At 37.7% G+C, this 21,429-nt stretch overlaps 3 protein-coding genes across 6 annotated transcripts in view; 1 reads left to right on the top strand and 2 right to left on the bottom strand.

Moving 5' to 3' along the window:
- The window catches only part of FAM83F (family with sequence similarity 83 member F), a 29,666-nt gene extending 21,992 nt beyond the window's left edge, over window positions 1–7,674 (bottom strand). The window contains exons 1-2 of the mRNA XM_058190419.1: window positions 6,999–7,674; window positions 8–175 (exon numbers count right to left, since the gene is read on the bottom strand). Of these exons, the coding sequence (XP_058046402.1) occupies window positions 8–175; window positions 6,999–7,454 (624 nt within the window). The 5' untranslated portion in view covers window positions 7,455–7,674. The remainder of the gene's footprint in view (window positions 1–7; window positions 176–6,998) is intronic.
- Window positions 1–21,429, top strand: part of ENTHD1 (ENTH domain containing 1) — a 182,548-nt gene that overhangs the window by 29,475 nt on the left and 131,644 nt on the right. The window lies entirely within an intron of this gene.
- GRAP2 (GRB2 related adaptor protein 2) overlaps window positions 14,889–21,429 on the bottom strand; it is a 79,002-nt gene continuing 72,461 nt past the window's right edge. For all 4 annotated transcript variants that reach the window (XM_058190421.1, XM_058190423.1, XM_058190422.1 and 1 more), the window contains exon 9: window positions 14,889–14,945. The gene's annotated coding sequence lies outside the window, so the exon portion shown is untranslated. The remainder of the gene's footprint in view (window positions 14,946–21,429) is intronic.

Raw genomic sequence — 21,429 nt, forward strand, 5'->3', positions numbered from 1 at the left:
CCCTTACCCTGATATGGAAATCATTTAGGTCCATGCATTTGCACATCTCCAGGAAGAGTATGGAGCCCTCTTCATCTAAGATCATATAGACTGGGATCCGACGTTTGTATGCTGCATCTACTATATCTCGGAAGATGTCCCTGTCAGTGAACTGATCCATGACTATTGCAATTATCTGAACGTGCACAAGAAGAGAACACACATTTACTTTAAAAAGTAATGTTGAAAAAAGGTACTGATGTAGGCATGTCATATCATATCATACCACACTCTGTGAATGAGAAACAAATGCGTTAACTTATTCAAGAACCCATCACTTCATAGCATAAGACTTCCTGCCTGTAGAAACCAGTTTATTCTTGTTAAGAGTCATCCTGGGGCTTGCATAGATTGTTCTGTGTTAAATACTATCTAAAGAACACCAAATTAAGATGTTTCAATCTCTTTGCAATACAGTGCACACCAACCCCACCTCATCCCATTCCTTAGAACAATTTAAATTATATTTAGGAAGATCCCTTTTTCCATTCACCAATATATCAACAGGTTACTTCTTCATCTAACAATGATTATAATTTTTAAAAATATACTTCATATATTTTAAAAATAGTCATTTTGGCTCTTATTTGGCCTCAGATAAAACAGTTCAGGTTAGTTAATAATGGTAGAGCACATGTTTGTATGCAGAAGATGGCAGGTTCAATCTTTAGTATTGCGTTTCTCAATCTTAGCAATTATAAAAAGTTGGACTTCAACTCCCAGATCCTGACCCCAGCCCTGGCCTACCGTGGTTCCTCAAAAATAAGACCTGATCTTATTTTCTCTTGGGCCCCAAAATAAGCACTAGCATTATTTTCAGGGGGGTGTCTTATTTTTTCCCCTGTATGGGAGGCCCACTTCTGCTTGCTTGCAAGGTGAGGAAGTGGAGCTGCCCCACATCAGCTTACCTCAGGGCCCCCGCAGCCAGGCCACCCACGCCCTGACACCTGCCTCGCCTCACAACAGCTGTTCCAGCAGGACCCCGCATGGCCTCCGGCCCACTACTGCTTGCTCACAACCACAATGGAGCAGGAGGCCAAGCGACATGCCATTCCCATGGCCATGAGGCAGGGGAGTGGAGTTGCCCCATGCACCCACATTGACTTACCTCAATGCCCCCACAGCCAGGCTATCCACACCCTCACATATGCCTCACCTCATAGCTTTGGCACCAACACACCATTTGGCCTTCTGCTCCATTGTGGTCGTGAGCAAGCAGAAGTGGGCCAGCGGCAATGTGGGCTCCTGCTGCACATGGGTGTTGGTGCTGCCGCTGCAAGGCAGTTTCAGGGTGTGGATGGCTTGGCTGCAGGAGTCCTGAGGTAAGCTGGTGCGGGGTGTGTGGAGCAGGTTCACCCCCCGCCTCACCTTGTGGCTGCAGCACTGTGAGCAATCAGACAGAATGGCCAGCTGGCCGGCCAGCTGCGCAGGCTCTTGAATAGGTCTTACTTTGGGGGTAGGGCTTATATTACACATACACAAAACATGCTAGGTCTTATTTTTGGGATAGGTCTTATTTTCAGGGGAAACACAGTAATACCACAATGAATAGCAAATAATGCAAAAGATCTTTGACCTTAGAACAACTATCAATCAGAATGAACTGTATTGGGACAAATAATCTAAACAGAATAAGGCAGATTCAAAATCAAATATGGATGATATTATATTGCAGTGAAATATACATTCAAATATATGGAATACACTTCAAATATCCATCCTCCCTTGTAAATTTGTTAGGTTTTCTTTGTGTATGGTGCCTTTGGGTCAATCTTGATTGCCAGTGAGTGGCTGGACAAACTCCTGCAGTTTTCTTGACAAAATTTTGGAAGTGATTTGCCTTTTCCTGCTTCCTAGAGCTGAGAGTGTGTGATTGGACCAAGGTCACCCAGCTGGCTTTGTGCATAAGGCAGGATTAGAATTCATAGTCTCCCAGTTTCTAGCCTGATGCCTTAACCACTACACCAAACTGGCTTTAAGGTTTTTTAAAAAGGGTTTTAAAATAAATGTATTTATAAACTTAAATATTAATACACACCATCTTAGTTTTACTAATTTTTTATAAAATACGATTTTGAATGTTACTGAAATGGTTATTTGCCTGAGAATCTTTTTTGTTATAATGGCCCATCTCTTTTTGTCCTTCCTTCTCCAAAACCAGTTCCCAATCATGTAGACGGGATTGGGGGGGAGAGGGGGAGATCAAGTCAAAGATGCCAGCTATGTGGGATTCTTCTAAGCTCAATACTCTTCCTGCTTCCTATTAACATGTACATGAAATCCTGGGTATCCTCAGCAGTAAAGTAAAGTATCCTTAGCATGCTTAAAAAACCCAACCATAGATCTCTGCTCTAGATTGGAAAGTGATGCCATCAAATTTCTTTTCTAGTGTCTGGGAACTGTGAGGGTATACATGGAGAAAAATAGGTTTAAGTCAGTTCTGAACAGGATGGCCCTGAATGGCATACAACTATCAGCTTATCACAACCAGATAAGCTATTTCTACTTTAGTGTAATGTTATTCCGATAGAATTTTGCAAGTCTGAAAGTCAATTCTCCTGTCCCATCTCCTTTATCACCTAAGAAATGAGGGAGAGTCTCTTCTGAGCCTCTTGCCCTGGCCACTATCTACCTGTGGGTTATGCTATCTCTTATTGAACATTTTCCTTAGCAACGCCTCTTTGCCCAGTCTCCTAAAGTATTTCGCTTCACAGCAATAAAATCCAATATCTATGAAACCATAAACCATAAAATTAAAAGTTCATAGGAAGTTTACAGATTATACTTGCAATTGAACATGTTTTTCCAACTTCAGGTCTTGATTAACACTTATTTAGCAGTTGCACATTGAAGCCAAATTACTACCACATGCTAGCAAGAGATAAAAAACACATAAAACACTTTGATGCAACCTGGTGGTTAACAGGAAACAATCATCAACCCACAATTCCAGAGACTATTTTTTTAAAAAAGTTTGATCAATGGATGGTATGATAGGAAAGAAGAAAAAAATACTGCATGAAGTAAGAATATTGTGCATAGTAATTAGAGGAAACTTTATATAGTGGATGGTTGGCAAATCTGAGATTTTAGTTGAGGAAATCACCTATCACAGCATTTTTAATGTTGCACGCTAAAACCATCTAGATAGAATTATAGCATGGATCTCTTCTGGATGTGCAGTAAAAATTCACTGTGGGGACAGCAAAAAATGGGGCAGCATAATGTTTTTCTGCAATCTTGCTTTTATTCTTTTTTGCTTTAATGGCTGTGAGATTATTTTAACTGTTAGTTGTATTCCTCCCAGAGTCACATTCAGTGAGGTGGACAGGTACAGTATATACATTTGTTAATTAATGAAGTCATTAAATCCCTCCTGACTACGGGGCAGGAGAGCACAGTAAAGCAGTTGTGTGCATGTGAGCGTAAAGAAGAACAGGTTCAAAATGTAGGTAATATTTATTTAGTAACTTTATATCATTACGCAACTTGCAACTCTTGGCAATATACAATCGAAAAAGAACCCTGCCCAGTGGTGAAATCTGAACCGGTTTACTACCGGTTCGCTGGCTGTGCATGCGCGCTGCATGCGTGCATGCGCAGTGCACACCATAAACCAAATGCACGGTGTGTACGCGCGCAGTGCACGCCAAAAGGCGGCATGGGGTAAGTAGAACAGCACACGGCCGGGGGGATCAGCTGTAGCGCGCAATCTTTTTTTAACTTTTAAAAGCATTTTTTACAACCTATTCGGCTGAATAGGTTGTAAAAAAATGCTTTTAAAAGTAAAAAAAGGTTCTGACGATCGCACGGCTCAGCTGTGATCTTCAGAGCCTTTTTTTTTACCTTTTAAAAGCATTTTTTAAAAGAAGCGGCAAACAGGGAAGCAGGCGACTGGGCACTGAGTGGGCATGGGTGTGTGTGGGGGGGGCAGGGATCTTTGCTACCGGTTCTCTGAACCACCTGCCACCATCGCTACCGGATTGGCCAATCTGGTCCAAACCAGGAGCATTTCACCCCTGCCCCAAATGCAGTTTAAAACATTAATAAAATTTAATAGGCAGTTGGTACCCTCATTTCAACTTATGCCCCTCCCAAGTAGAAACTCAAATCAATTTGACACCAGTGCTTAGGAAAATGACCAAGATGAGAGAGAGGGACGGATGGGGAGAAGGGTGATCATTCCAGAAGGCAGGTACAGCAACAAAGGGCATGCCTCCTGAGTCCTGCCACATGATATTGCCTTAGTGAAAAGAAATGAAACATGCCCATTCTAGTACAGCATGTGGGATAGGCAAATGTCATCAGGTACATCCTGCTTCCATCAGTGGAGGAACGGATTGTGAAAATGTTAACCACCAGTTTGAATTGATCCGAGAATCTATTGGGAATCAGTATAGTTCACAAAACAATGTTGCTATTGTACCAGGGTGTGAACATAACTATGTATGGCAATGCATTCTGGAGAAATTATGGCTTCTGTCCTCTATGGCTGTCTCATGTAAAGTACATTACAGTGATGCAATTGGAAAGTGATAGTAAAAGTGATAGCAAGCAGCGCCTTCTGATCCAGGGACAGGCACAACTGGTGCATAAGATGAAGCTGTGCGTAGACCCTTCTAGTTACCGCTGCCATCTGCTTTTCAAATTACACACTGGCTCTGAGTGGGGAGCACAATCTCCTCAGAATCAAAGATGGAAAACTTCCAGTGTAAAAGCCAGAGGACCCAAGCCCCACAGCCATTTGTTATCATTACTAATCTCAGACATAGTGGTAATACTTCTAACCTCCTTATAACGTGTTAATATAATGCCAATCTGCTGGCCTAAATTGAATAAGAATTAAAATTAAATTCTTATTTAGATTCTTTTTGCATATTCTGTTTATTTATTAATTTATAATTTAAAATACAAAAGAAAATAGTAGGAAAATAAGAGGGGGGAGGGAAGGGAAAAGTGTAGGGCAAAAGAAAAAAGAAAGAAAAGGCAATGACTTCTGACTCCCTTTGGTGCAATAGAATAATAGCATCAAACCTCAACTTTTTATTTTTACATAATAATATAAACTAGCCATTTCTTTTAGAAAAAACTCACCTTACAATTTCAGGATCTACGTATTATATTGTTTTAGATAGTTCTGAAGAACAAATTATCTAGGACAGCTACTTACAAAAAACCCAGTAAGGGCTGGATTAGTCTGCAAAATATTCTTAAAATTGTCATTTAAAGAAGACATCCCTTTCCTCTAGAACAGGGCTGTCAAACTCCCCGCCCATGGCCCAGATGCGTCACACGCTGGCCACGCCCATGCCCAATTTAGCGAAGGGGGAAAAAAAGTCCAGATACATCATGTGATGCCGCCGTGATGATGTGAGTTTGACTCTAGAATAAAGATTAGGCATATTTTGATCCTTCAAATGTTGCTGCACTATATTCATAGCAGCTCCAACTCACATGGCCTAGTCAGGAAGGTAAGAATTACAAACAGTAACTGGTTTCCCAGGCCTTCCTGAATACATATTTAAATTTTAAATATTAAAGTATTTAAATTTCTAAGTGTTACTCCATTCAACATAAATTCCAGTAGCTTTTCCTGACTACTGATAACCAGCAACCCAACTACTGAGTGTATATTAACTGCCAGGTTGTCAAAATGCATTAGGCTAGTTTGTGGATGCAATATGCAAAAACAGTCCTTGCTACTTCTATAACCCCTGGTATTGCCTAACCCATAATCCCTTTAGAAACTCTATTTAATAAAGACTTTACAGTTTCTACATAAACATTGCTTTGCTAATAAATAACCTAATGAACTTAAAAGCAGTTTTAATATTTTGTGACATTTTGATTTTGCTCTAACTAAAACATTGCCAAGATCTTGCCCTCAAATCCTAAACATGATAATGGTAAAGTACTCTCCTAGATTCAAGGAGAACTTTTATCTTCTTCCAGAGGTCTCTTAAATATTTACTAATGTCTGACCCTAATTATTTCCTTAGCCCAGACAAGATCAACCAGCTTGGTAGGATAAATCCCATTCAAATGTTCTTGGAAGGTATCTTTTCTATCTAGTAAAATTATTATGGGCAATGTATAAAACATAAGCTTTCAGAAGAAACAGATGAAAGTGTGGTTTAATAATTTAAAAAATATTGACACAATCCATGAATTCTTAATGCCATTACCATTTATTTCAATTTGGTTGAATGCATAAGGAAAATGGTTGCACTTTGTAATAATTAAAATAGTTCACCTGACTTTTTAAAACGTAAATTTAGGATCTGTGTATATTGAGTCAGAGAAATTTGCATGGAATAATGAAAAAATTGCTGTTGAAAATTAAAAAACACAGATCACTTCAAAGAACATGTTAGGGCGTGTTCTGTAGAGTTGGTTTTTCCTAAGATTCTATAAGCTATATCCTTAAGCTCCTTCCAGAGGCAAATTAAGCAATCTTTCTTTAAAATAAACAGAACCTCTGTTTAGCTTTAAGCAGAAAAAAAAGATAAAAGTGCTGGTTTATTAGAGAAGGGACTTTAGTGGACATGAAATGTTTTTAGGGCCTGGAACAACATTCATTCAACTGATTTTGTCGATCTAAATAAAACTTTCTACATATGTCCCAGTATGCTTGTTGCACAGACCCGCGTACACCATTGTTTATGCAACTATTGGATATAATTTATCGAATAAATTACAGCGGCAGGTTTCACAATACGCTGAAACTGATTAAACAAGATTTCGATTCCTGTCGAGGTGCAAACGCTACCTTTTCGAGAGGTAACGTCCGCGTCGGTGAAGGAAAGGAAGAGATCCCTCGCTCAAGTTGGAGGAATTATGGGGCAAGTGAGCTCTTACGTCGAGGTAGGTCAGAAGGCAGAGGATTTCGCTGGCCCTGGCTCGTTGGCTGGCTGGGGAGCTGCCCTCAGATCTGAAAGGCGCAAAGGCGAACTACCCACCTTCTTCGCTTGCTGGATCGTTTCACGCACCACTTGCTTGACGTGAGGCGCCTTGTCTTCCTTGCGCGGGTGCGTGTAGAGAGCCAGACGCGTGGCTCCCCGGTAGAAATAGTTGTGAGTCCACCCCATGTCCAGCGGAGGGATCTCCGTGTCGGAGCGTTCGGGCCAGTAAGACAGCGAAAGGGGTTTTCCCGTAGGTCCGGTGACCGTTTTGCCAGTCTCCAGATGGGCATCGTAAGCACGCCAGCCGTCCCGCAAGTCCTCCAACTCTCTGCTGGAGAGGAAGTCGGGCAGCTGCTCTGTCTTCAGCTGCGACTTATACGCTTTACCTCCGTCGGACACGAGGACCTCCAGCGCCCGCCGTTGCTCCTCGCTGTAGTAGTATCGCGGATTATGTTCATTGACCCGTTCGTTCACGTGAGTATCCTCCAGGCAAAGAATCTGCGACTCCGCCATGCTCCACGTCGACGCGATTCACTCACTGTGGACTTGCTTGCAGCCTGCCAACGGTACCGGGATCCGGGCAGAGCGGGAGGAGCTTTCGTAAACCGCCTCCCCATACCTTGAAAGGTGAAGACTGACTCGGCCTACGTAACTTGTTCTCGAATCTGCCAAGTCAGTAAAGGCTGCCACATTACTGCTGTTCTCCTCTCTCATGCGAAGAACAAACTTCAAACCTGAGCAGGCAGATTACTCTTAAGTAAGTATTGCTCAGCTCCGGCAACTTTAAACTCTGTGAACATCAATTCCCAGAATCCCCCAGTCACAAAAGTTTCTTGAAAAGCGCTGCTATAAAACGTTGCAGCTTATTTAATAAAAGTATGGAAACCGACAAGAAAAGGAACACATAATTTATTTTAAAATAAATCTTTTTTTAATTAAAAGACTTCTATTGTTTCAATTTGAAAAAGCCAAATAAACTTGGGAGAGGGATGTGGAGGAGCATTAGCTGTATCAGAAATTCAGAATACATCTGCTCATCACCACCTAATGCCACTTAATACTAATAAATAGATTTAAATCTTCTGGTCTTTTAAAGTTTTAAGCATTCAAGACTGATTTTTGTAGTCTGGCTCTATGATGTCATTATAAACCAGAATGCATGCCACTTGATTTCTAAGGTTATGTTTAATGAGGACACTGATATTGGTTTATAAACTACGATGTGAATTCAGACTTTACTTTGTTCAGTAAACTATGCCAAACATAGACTAGTTTACTGTGATATGTGAAGCAAGTCTGTGTAAGATTCATTTTGGCATTTAAGGAAACAACTTGCACCCACGCTAAAACCACATCTGCCTGATAAAACAGTGTTGTGGTTAACATAATATTCACTTGCTATCCCTACACACCCAAGGGATTTGTAATTGTAATGGCAAAACATTTCACTAAAGGTTGGACAAATTGCCTTCTACAGTTAAAGCATTTCTAACAACAGTATAAAATATTATAGTGGGATAGTGTCATATGAGATTAAACATGTTTGTTACATTCACTTTTTAGGTATTAATAATTTGGGAAAGATGAAGCTGAAAAGAAAAATTTAGGAAGAATTTGGTTATGCCAGGTTGTTAGCAGTTTACATGCTGTTCTGACAGGCTTGAGGAATAAAAGATACTGAAGTAGATGAATTAGGAGTCAAAATATTAATGAGGCAGTAAATGAATTTGATGGATGCAGTTTATTGCACTGATTTACAGTTTGTCAGAAAGACTGCTATATAATTTATACATACATATTATGCAATGTGCATTTAGTGTAATTTAGATCATCTCCTAGTTTTGATTTCTGGTTCGCTAGGTTTTGAGAAAGGCTATATTTATTTCTTCCAAAAGGGAAATAATGTGTCAGTAGTAATTCAAGTGCAATTGCTAATATTTACTATGCTGAATTAAGGCTATAAATGAGGGAAATCATGCATTTAATTTATTAAAGACACTACCTCAGTCTTAATTGCTCAGAAGTATTTAACAAAATTTTAGTTTTGTTTTTATAATTATTTTAATATTTTCTAGAAAGCTTTGTTATAAAAGCGTTCTTTACCATTGTTTAAATAAACATATCCAATTTGTGACTGTCATCTATTTGACATGTTTGCATGAATTTGACATGTTTGCATGAATTGGGCTGCTGCAATAAGTTGGGTTTTGCTGCTTTCTCTTGTGAAATTCATTAAAGGAATCTTATTTCTGAGTAGTTTACTGGTGATCCTTTAAGGCAATTTTCTCAAAGCCCAGTCATTTGCTGGGAGTTTCACGAGAAAAGAAGTTAAGAGTTGCTTTTTTCTGAGTGAGTTTGAGGGAAGCAGAAAGAAAAAGATGTTGTAGGGCTGAGTTTGAGGAATCAGATCTAAAACCAAGAAAGGGGAAGCAATAAGGTAAAATTGGCCCAGAACATTTATTTAGTTATGTGAAGATTGCCTTCTGTGGTTGTGGGTGCTTCATAACTGGAAGTTTTCAAAAATAGATTGGACAACCATTTGACTGGGATGGTGTGACACTCCTGCCTTGAGCAGGAGGTTGAGCTAGAAGACCTCCAAGGTCACTTCCTCTCCATGATACTGTGATTGAAAGATTGTTGATTGAAAGATGCTGAAGATTTGTTCTTAGTTCTAGTCTGGGCAGCACATTTGATTTTTGGGTATTTTTGCGTCTCCTCCAATTCTTAACCCCCCCCACATCTATCTGTCTGTCTGTCTATCTATTTATCTATCTATTTATCTACCTCCCTACCTCCCAAACTGCTGATTTTAGGATGCAGGTCTTAGGCACAGGCAATCTACTGCATTAAACTATTATTTTAAATCCCAACAATATTATTTTTATTCAAAAATCTCTGATAAAACTGGGATGGGGTGGTGCAACTCTCCTAGTGCTTCTTGAACTCTTGGTGGCTTCCGACAACAGTTACCATGATACCCTTTTGGATGAATTTCAGGGTTTATGGACCAGTTGTATCTTTTGTGTTTTTAATTCTTCCATTCAAGAATAGATAGGGGTACTCTAAACACCTACTTCTTGCCATGAGATCCTAGGAAGAGGCACATACGTTTTAAGGCATTGCTGATATATACAACATGAGCACCTTTGCCTGCTCAAAGAACTTGTTTTCATTGAATCCAACTGCAAAGTACAGAATTAGTAATAAATTAGTTAACTTTCAAGTGCTATAAAACTATTTTATATTATTATTGTATGTTACATACCATTCTGATGTTCTATTATTGCACAAAACAGTTGATAAACCAGCAGTATTATTTTCTGTATTAATAACCTTCCTTCCTCTTCTTGACCGAGAAAGAGCCCTCTTTCTTCTTTTGAAGGTTATGTTTCTTGCTTTCAAAACTACACTGGACGTAGCTATTGGAACAAAGTTTGAATGAATTATATGAATAGCCTCTAATAACAAAAAAGAACAGAAGGGAGATGAATTAAAATTGTATCTTTGTAGTAGTGTAATAATATTAATTTAACTACTGTTTGAAAATTACATAGGTTTTGTCTTTATTCCCCCACTATAAAACAGGGGTGTGAAATACAATTGTATCACAGGCCATATCGGGATATATTGGGATTGTTTTTGCCCTTGTGGGGCCAGGGTGGGCATGGCCTATGCGGGCCATATCCGGCCCACGGGCTGCGTGTTTGACATACCTGCCCTAAAAGATTTGCTTCATATATTCACACCTAATTAGTTCAGTAGTTGGTAGAGTTATTCATATAAATTAATTGACTATAATTAAAAATGCATTTATTTACACTTTTTGTAAAAGTATTTACATGGATTTCCAAGTATTTGGATGCTTGAATTTCTAAAGGTCAATGTCAACATAAGCATGCTTGGCTGGGGAATTCTGGGAGTTGAAACCTTAAAGTTACCAAGTTTGAGAATATTGATTTATCTCTTCTAAACTTGTTTGTCAACTACACTTTCCTCAACATTTTCTCCTTTGTCTTCCTTAGGTTGAAAGTTGCTCTGGTTGTCAGAGAAATAAGAAACAATACTGGGAGATGATTTCCTCTTTTTTTTTTGTAGAGAAGCTACAATATAAAGAGAATCAGTGTGTGGCTTAGCCATGACTTCAGAATATAGGGTTCTGTGGCCTACCTTGTTTCAACTGCCACGTTCTGCTGAGTTTGTAGAAATAAGGACATTTGCCACAAGAACAAAAATGAACTACTTGTGCCTTTTAAAAACAGAGTGTGTTAAACATTTTGTCTGAAATGTCTGAAATAAATGAAAAAAAAAAAAACTGTCTATGTCTCCCCTTCTTTCAGATCCTGTCCAGTTCTCTTTAACATATAATCAGCTTATATCTGTATCTGCCATTCCTACATTGTGTATGTTGCAGTAGTGGGTTTCAAATTTTTTCTGTGGGCGTGGCTTGGTGGGCGTGGCATGGCTTGGTGGGTGTGGCTTTGTGGGCGTGGCAGGGGAAGGATACTGTAAAATCTCCATTCCCTCCACTCCAGGGGAAGGTTAGTGCAAAATCCCCATTTCCTCCCGATCAGCTGGGACTCGGGAGGCAGAGAATAGATGGGGGCAGAGCCAGTCAGAGGTGATATTTACCGGTTCTTTGAACTATTCAAAATTTCCATTACCGGTTCTCCAGAACTGGTCAGCACCTGCTCTATACCATCTCTGGTATGTTGGCATTCTGAGAGCTGTAGCCCAGTACACGTAAAGACCCCTTGATTGAGGAAAGATGCAATTTTAGCACAAGCCAGCATAAAATTAACTCCCAGTTTCCTCATTCTGAATTTTTCATTACTGCACGAAAGAACATTCTATGCCTAAAAACCTGTGCAAGCCCTGAATTTGCAAAGCTGGCAGCCTTTATAAGTAAGAAATATTTAAAACTTTGCTCTGCAGATATATTGTCTTGTTTCATTTTTTTTTATTGAAAAAGTTTTAAAAAACAAACATTTTTTCCCCTTTCCCCCCCCTCAAAACCCCCTTCCCCCTCCCTTCACCCCCCCCCTTCCCTGGGTCAATCACAAGGTATTGTTACACATAAACCAAACACAGAGTAAGATTTTCCCTTCTAATCCAATTAGCCTCATCCAAATCTTTTCATTTCCTAATCTCCTCCATAACATTCTAAAATAATACATTCTAATTATTCAAAGGCAATCTGATATCTCTTAATCTGATATCTATTTTGTAAATAATCAATCCATTTTTTCCATTCAATTAAATATCTTTCCTGCGTATTGTCTTTCAAAAAGGCTGAGATTTTTGCCATCTCAGCCAAGTTTGTAACTTTCAATATCCATTCTTCTATTGTAGGTAATTCTTTTTTCTTCCAATATTGTCCAATCAGCAGCCTTGCTGCTGTTATTAAGTTCAAGATCAATTTAGTCTCAGTCACTGTACAATATGTTATAATTCCCAAAAGGAAAAATTGCGGCAGGAACTTTATCTTCTTCTTCAAGATATTTTGAATAATCCACCAAATTCTTATCCAAAAGGCTTTAATTTTCTTGCAAGTCCACCAAATATGAAAATATGAAGCATCATCACACTCACATCTCCAACATTTCTCTTGGATATCAGGATACATACATGATAATTTTTTGGGATCTAAATGCCATCTATAAAACATCTTATAAAAATTTTCCCTTAGATTCTGTGCTTGTGTAAACTTAACATTTCTAACCCAGATTTTCTCCCATGTTGCCAACATTATTGGTTCCTGAATATTCTGTGCCCATTTTATCATACAGTCCTTTACCAAATCCTTTTCCGAATCTATTTCAAGCAACATATTGTACAATCTCTTTATATGCTCCTGGGATTGTTTCATTTTTATTTTAACTACTGTCATCATTGTTTCCTGTTAAGGCCTACAGTCAGCACCGCTATTTTCATCCAATAAATATACATTTGAAAATAGCAGGTTTAGATATGGCTCTCAGGAATGCAGCAAAAACGCATCTAAAGGTACCACTTCTATGTCATTCAATTTTCCTTACCCTGAAATACAAATTAGTTATTTTGCTATAAATGAAATGCAAATTCTAGAATCTAGGATTAGTATTTGGCATTAGCGTCAGAAGTGACTGAGATGCCTTTTAAAACTGTTGTGGTAAAGTTACTATTTTGTCAGTTTTACATGATGCCGTATGCTTGTGATAGCAGGTACTTGTGGAAAAAACTCAGTATGTCTACTTTAATAACTCAGAAGAGGACACCTATATCACTGAGAACATAGCTCACTTTGGAATATTAATACACACTGTGTGATGCGCTGTAATGTAAAACTCTGGACTCCAGATTTCTACTGAAACATTTATAACAGGAGTTTATGTTAAAGTTTAGATCAGGTAAACCTCATTTGGCTCTCTAGACCCTTAACATGTAAAACTCCTCTATGCTTTTGTGAGAATTTCCACTAAGGGCAGGTTCAGAAAGGGATTTGCAGTTATCTCTCTTTGTTAAAAGATTGGCTTACAACCGCAATTGAGCCCAAAGTTTATGTGGTTAAGTGAGACATTTGTTAAGTAAGTTTTGCCCCATTTTACGACCTTTCTTGCCACAGTTGTTAAGTGAATCACTCTAGGCATTAAATTAGTAGCACGGTTAAGTGAATCTGACTTCCCCATTGATTTTGCTTGTCAGAAGGTCGCAAAAGGTGATCACATGACCCTGGAACACTGCAACTGTCATAAATATGAATCAGTTGCCAAGAGTCTGAATTTTGATCACATGACCATGGAGAAGTCTGAAAAATGGTCATGTCACTTTTTTCATTGCCGTTGTAAACAGTTGCTAAATGAACTGTTGTAAATCAAGGACTATCTGTATTACCCTATTTTCTTTAGTGGTCTCTCTCCTTTCCACATTACAGTTCCTTGCTGATAACTCAGTATACATAGAAACTGTGAATTTGGGATTCTTGTGATAAATAGAAGTACATGGTACAAGGAGAATTCCTAGGCAGATCCTCCAGGACCTGAGTTCCCTGAAAGTGAGCAATTGATTGGGATTTATGCATTTATATCCAGGAACTAGAATTAAATAACAGGAATAGGGAAGAAGGAAAGAAACACATGTATATTCAAACGAATAAACAATTTAAATATGCAAATAACAAAGAGGGGAAGAGAGCCAAATAATTAAATGGTCCATGGTTCTTAACCTCCCTACAAAAAGCAGTCACGCTTGGTTGGACAGAGACTGAGATTCCCCGTAGTGTAGTCATTGTGGTGCAACCCTGCCAGAGGGCCAAAAAGTGACAGCTTTATCTCATTGTCACTGTTATTCCTTTTCAGAGTCTCTCAGGATTATTAACTTTAGAAGTCCTCCCTGCACTGCTGCATATCTCTTTATGGCAGTCTCATCCTGATAAAAAAGGCTGCATTTTGAACAATTAATTTAAAGAGTTTATATGGGAGGGAAAAAAGGAGAAAAGTCAGAGGAGCATTCTCTAAAAATTAGGCATAAGAAATGCATTTACTTCAATATACAGATGGGGCAAGAAAAAACTACCAAGAACTATCAAAATTATCCTCTGCAACATGAGAAAGACAAAGTGAAGAAAGAAGGACAAAAGCTGTCAAACTAAAAGTTTGACACTAAAAGGCTTTTCAATAATGCAGTAGGCTAAAATGGTCTCCCCTCCCCTGAATCAGCTTGTATTCTGAATATAAACCTGCACTGACAGGAATGATACCAGAATTATATACATTTATCTCTCTTGCTTTCAGTCATACATTGACAAATCCACATCCAGAGTGACATTGGAAGAAATACTCAAATATGAGTATTGAAGGCTCAAGTGTAAAAATAGAAAAGAAAGAGAAAATGCTAATTAATAAATAATTAATGCCAGCCAATTTAGTTTGTCATTTAAAAAGAGAGAAATATTATTCACCTACCTCATTTTTAATTTGGTTTAATTCTTTAATACTGTACTTTTCATCCTATTGCCTTTGACAAGAGCTGCATTGAATAAAATAGGAAATTTAAAAGGTTCTTTAATGCCTCTATATTATGCTAGATTCTCTGAGACAAACCTTGCTTTATGTTTTTGGTTTTTTTCAGGTATATTTTGAAGTCATTACAATAGATTTAGAAGTAACAAATGCTTCAGTTTGGAATTTTCCCTTTATACCTATTTGTTATCTTTGAACTTTCTTTCATGAAATGTCTCCCACATATATGTTGGTTCCTAATTAATTCACTTTTTAGGGCTTTGTAGGTCATATGCTATATAAAAGATGTGAGCTTATATTTAAGGTTTAATTGTAGTTGTGTTTATCTCTAATGCATGTCCTTTGCCAACTTCTGCCCCGTAATTTCAGTCTCCAAATAGATGGTCTTGTGGTATAGTTTTAGATAAATTTCTTAATGTTTTTGCTCCTTGCAAAGCAGTGTCCCTTGCAAATACTTAACTTTTAAATAAATCTTTATTCATTTAATAAGACAGAGTAAAGAGATAAAACAATAAAACAATGGCATATAGAAGAGAAAAAAGCAGTACAAAAACAATAAAAGATGTAATACAATTAACATGAATACAACAAATTCAATAAGGGACAACCATACAAGTCGCATTAGCACTGAATAACTGAATCATACATCTATTTTTTCCAATGTTGAAGGGCTAGTCCCTTAGCAATAAAAAGGTGCAATTTCAGATCCTAGATTCGTATGCAAAATCTTCATTTACTGATTTTTAACTTTATGGTTTTCTGTTTCATATCAGTTTATCACTAATCATAGAAAATCTGTTTCTGTGTTGGCTGATGACATTTATGCACAGGCCAATGAACAGTGAAAGTTAAAAATTGAGTGGAGGATTCATGATAGCAATAGCACTTAGACTTATATACACCTTGATAGTGCTTTTACAGCCCTCTCTAAGCGGTTTACAGAGTCAGCATATTGCCCCCAACAATCTGGGTCCTCATTTTACCAACTTTGGAAGGATGGACAGCTGAGTCAACCTTGAGCTGGTGAGATTTGAACTGCTGAACTGCAGCTAGCAGTCACACTGAAGTAGCCTGCAGTGCTGCACTCTAACCACTGCGCCATCTCGGCTCTAGTCCAGAATAAGTCAGAATAAGTATATTCTGCTCTTTTGGCTGCCTTCGCACACTACTGACTCATGTTTAAATGATCGTTCACTAGGACTCCAAGGTTCCTCTCAGAGTTACTGTTTTTGACCCAGGTTTTGCCTAATTTGTACTTGTACCTTTGGTTTTTTTCTGCCTAGGTGTAAATGTTGCTTTTCTACACATTCAATTTCGTTTTGTTGGATAGGGCCCACAAAATAATAAACAATAAAATAAGATACCGGTAAATAAATATATTGCATAATACAGATAATTAATGCATATTACTTTCTTGCATATACACATACATAAATTAACAATTCTCTTATTTGAGAGAATCCTGATGATTTCCATTAAAAAGTTATGGTTGATTGGATTTAAATCTAGACATATGGAGTTGGGCTGATGGAAGTAGAATTCCTATAGGGAAGCACAGAGATGACTTTGGAGAAACTATGTAATGATAGCTACAAAACCATGCTTTAAGCCTGGGAAATGAAGAAAACGTTAGAAAGAAACTCAGACTCAGAAATCAATCCCTCATCGATTTATTACAAGGAAGGGAAGGGAAAACATTCAGGCTTTCAGGATTCTGTTACTGTAGGTTAACTCAATAGAATAGAGTTGCAGCATTCTTGTAGACTCTTGTTTCCTGACCTGGCCTGTCTGGAAGGCATAAAAACTCCTTCCTGGTTCTTTTCATAGTTGCCTTTCCATAAATGATCCTGTTTAACCTGTCCCCCACCATGCTTCTATCATAAAGCAGTTTCGTCCCATCCATGTTTGTGATTGCTAAATATTTATTTGTTGTGAATAATCAACAATTACAATTTCAAAAATAGACAAATAAATATACATAGTTGATAATGTGAACTGACCAGTAACTAGCATCGCACACGTTGCACAAATCTATAATAAAACATTTTATGATTAGTGAGCTATGTGAACCCAGCCACTGTTTGTAAAGCATGGCGTATGATGTTTCCACCCACCCCCATTGGTTCAAGTCCAAATCCTGAGCATGAAGTTAACCAAGTTACTACAGAGTCAGTGTTTTCAGATTCTAGCAATACAAGAAATGTTTCTTTCTCAGCATAAAAACAAGAGCCCTGAAACATCCTCTCTATGAACCTATGAGGATAAAAATTAATAATCTTAGTATTACCCTTGCACAATGTTATTGCAGTCTTCATAAGCTTTGTAGTGTGTGAAATATGGTAATCCTAGATGGTAATGGTATGGAAATATAGTGATCCTATATAGGTAGTATCACTATATTTCCATACCATTACCATCTAGGATTACCATATTTCACACACTACACTACTTCATAAAGCTTATGAAGACTGCAATAATATTGTGCAAGGGTAATACTAAGGTTATATAGGTAGTAGGGATGCGGTGGCTCAGGGGCTAAGACAGCTGAGCTTGTCGATTGAAAGGTCGGCAGTTCGGCGGTTTGAATCCCTAGTGCTGCCGTGTAATGGGGTAAGCTCCCGTTACTAGTCCCAGCTTCTGCCAACCTAGCAGTTTCGAAAGCACGTAAAACTGCAAGTAGAAAAAATAGGGACCACCTTTGGTGGGAAGGTAACAGCATTCCGTGCGCCTTTGGCGTTGAGTCATGCTGGCCACATGACCATGGAGACGTCTTCGGACAGTGCTGGCTCTTCGGCTTTGAAACGGAGATGAGCACCGCCCCCTAGAGTTGGCAACGACTAGCACATAAGTGCGAGGGGAACCTTTACTTTTATATAGGTAGTAGAATTTTTGTCATTGTCAACTCCTCCAACTTTCCGCATTTCTATTATATACCGGTACTTCCATGGCAAATTTCTGATGCGCCTTTTGTTAAAAGTCAGAGTTTTAAAAAATGATTAAAATTAATTTTTATATACTAAATGAAAACTTAAAAGCAAAGCAATTCACACCATGAATATAATACAACAAAACTAAAAAAAGTCTTAAATAGTTTTTATATATGGCCCTTCAACTTCGATATTAAAAAAATTAAAACATCCCTACCGTGCATCAATGAAAGTATCAAGAAAAATAATTTTACTCACAAACCACCTTGATTTTTTTTAACCAAAAATATAAATAACCATTGCAAGAATATAATCATTTTCTTGTGTATTTAAAAAAAAATATGCCACTTCATGGCACACCAGCTATGAGATTTGATTCAGCCTTGTCAAAACAGTTAACTAACTAAAGAGGTTTTCCATTATGACAATATGCCACAAACACTTTTTTTTTCAAAGTAGACCTGTTTTGGGGTTGAAAGACACGCCTGAACTGCCTTCAGAGATGGAATGACTCCACAGTTCCATCTCCATGTTTAGTCTTCTGCCAAGAATAAAAAAGATCCAGATTCTGTGGCTTGTCTATTAAACCTAACATTAATCTTTGCCAGTGGGTGAATCATGAAGGGCCTAAAAATCTCTGAATGGAAAAATAGCTATGATGTCATTTTAAATGAATTATTACAGTGGGGTTTTTTTTTAATGTGCCATTGCTCACCAAAACAAATCCAGAAATGCTGATACAGGTTCATCCTAAGTCAAATATGTGTCCTGCCCTGCTCTTTCCTCTCTATTTTAAGTTTGTCATTTTTAAGAAAATTAAATAAGTCATAGCTTGGATCTGACTTGGAATCAAACATAATTGCTTCCAGAGCAAATTAGGTATAAACATCTGTGCAATCGGTGAATTAGAACACGCAGCAAAATTGTCTGAGAACTGCCAGCAACTAAATGACTCAGTTTATTATGAAACAATATAATGTAGCACCAATATAACATAATGATTATGCATCAAGCATGTCAGATTGTATACAGACATGCAATTGTTTTAACCTTTTTCTTCCAGGATTAAAAGATGTTAGTCATATCCAAGGAAACAAGGTATTTTTGGGGGTCAGCTCCTTTGTTGCTACCCCGTTAACAGTTTTATGGGCTCTCCAGTAAAGGAGAAGACAGAACTGTTTTAAATCCACTGAAGGCAGCATTGAAATATCTGGAAGGGGAAGGAGAAAGACCTGCTCATTCTGGGTGGTGAGTTCAATATTCTATATATATATAAAAGTCTTTTGAAATTAGGCAAAAGTTTCTATAGGTCTTCCGAAACTATATAGAAGAAATGCATATTTTATGATGGCTACGCTAAGCTACTTGAGTAGAAAGAAGGAAAGGTGTAATTTTATGGGAAATAAAAATATCAGCAACTATGAATAGAGATGCTCAAGGCATATATCTACTTTGCAGGACATTGCATGATATAGGCTTATCAATCAGATAAGGCAGATTATTCCTTATGCTGTTATATATAAAACTTCTATCATTTAGCTATTATGAGAGATAAGATTTTCTCAGTCCAGGTCTTCACAAAACAATGTGTCCACACATAGAATTAATTTCTATTTTATTTTTTTCATTAAAAAAACAGCAAGACAATGTTCACATCTCAATATATACAGTACTGTATATTTAAGCTTTATAACAATATCTTCAAATTATTAATGTACTCTTAGGACATTGCTATATGACAAGTAATTAAATATCATTATCCCTCTTTTTACGTATGAGAAACTAAAATATACATTTGTTGTACACCCACTTCTGTACATTAAAACTTGTGCTATCAATTAAATGAATACTATGAAATCAAAGTAGAAGTTCACCCAGTGGTAAAAAGATGTAGAAAGCATTAACTCAGAAAAGACAAGCAGGATACAAGATGTTTCATGGCTGTTCAAAAGGCCAGTCTTGAATAGTTTCATCACTGTATTTCTCTTCTCTTCTCTTCTCTTCTCTTCTCTTCTCTTCTCTTCTCTTCTCTTCTCTTCTCTTCTCTTCTCTTCTCTTCTCTTCTTAAAACTCAGTACAAGTATAGATAGAATCATTACACACTTTGAATCAGACTCTGATTTGTAATTTGGAAAAAAGCCAATTTTTAGGGCCTCCAGACCAGATTTCTGAATTTTTGTCACACCCTGTCATATATCAATCTTCACCTTTAACTCTACAATTGTACACGGATTATATATATGGATTACATATGGTTTGCAATTTATAGAACTAGTTGCTGTTTTTGAGAGGAAAAAGTATGACAAATTTCCAAGAGACAACTTATTTATATAATTAATGTGTATGTTACCTCAGTCACAAATTCAACTCCAGGCAGGTTATATATCAAGACACAATATCAAATCTAATCCAATAACAGGGAGGAAATTATAATACATACAGCCTCTGGAAAAGCCATGCCTTTAAAAATTTATGAAAGATTAGTAAGTCCGTCCCTCCAAATTCTGCTGTGGTGCTCAACATGATGGTGGGTGATAGAGTGTTTTTAGGAGGGATGAGTGAAAACCCTGGGAGTGCATAGTGATAGTATATACTCCAGCAGATTTCACCTAGCCTGATCCCATTTGCCATTTAAAGCAGATAGGCACCTATATTCTGCAGTAGTTATATAGGACAATGTTAGAGGCAAATGATCATTTTAGTATCAAAGGCAAATGCATCATTTGATATGGGAGACATGGGAGAAAGTCATGATAAACTATTCCATTTTATCCCCTCCCCCCACCAAATGTGGATAGATAAGATAAAGCAGTGTCTTTCAAACCTAGCAACTTTAACACAGGTGGACTTCAACTCCCAGAATTTCCCAGTTGTCTGAAGCCAAGTCTGAAAAACACTGAGATAAAGCAATTGACAATATAGTACCAGATTATGGTCCCCTCAGGCCTGATGGCATTCAATGTGCTACTGAGAAGAGGCTGAGCATCTTTCAGGATATTAACGGTTATATGACAAAGTATACATTAAAGTCTTCAGAACTCATTTAGAATGAGAACATCAGGAATTTTTTTGAAATCATGAACCTCCTTGATATGGAACCAATAGAATTAATTTAAATACAGTGGATGTAAAAGGTTTATACACCCCTGTTAAAATGCCAGTTGTAATCCTGGGTTTAGAAAACTTAGAACACCGCCGCCTTCAACATGACCTGAGTTTAACTCATAGAATCATCTATTACAATGTCCTTCCTGTTGAAGACTACTTCAGCTTCAATTGCAACAATACACGAGCACACAATAGATTTAAACTTAATGTTAACCGCTCTAATCTTGATTGCAGAAAATATGACTTCAATAACAGAATTGTAAATACTTGGAACACACTACCTGACTCTGTGGTCTCTTCCCAAAATCCCCAAAGCTTTAACCAAAAACTGTCTACTATTGACCTCACCCCATTCCTAAGAGGTCTGAAAGAGGCGTGCATAAGAGCACAAGCATGCCTACCGTTTCTGTCCTATTGTTTCCTTTCATTATATCCAATTAATATAGTTATTACATA

This window comes from Ahaetulla prasina, chromosome 7 (assembly GCF_028640845.1).
Source record: "Ahaetulla prasina isolate Xishuangbanna chromosome 7, ASM2864084v1, whole genome shotgun sequence".
NCBI classification, from domain to species: domain Eukaryota; kingdom Metazoa; phylum Chordata; class Lepidosauria; order Squamata; family Colubridae; genus Ahaetulla; species Ahaetulla prasina.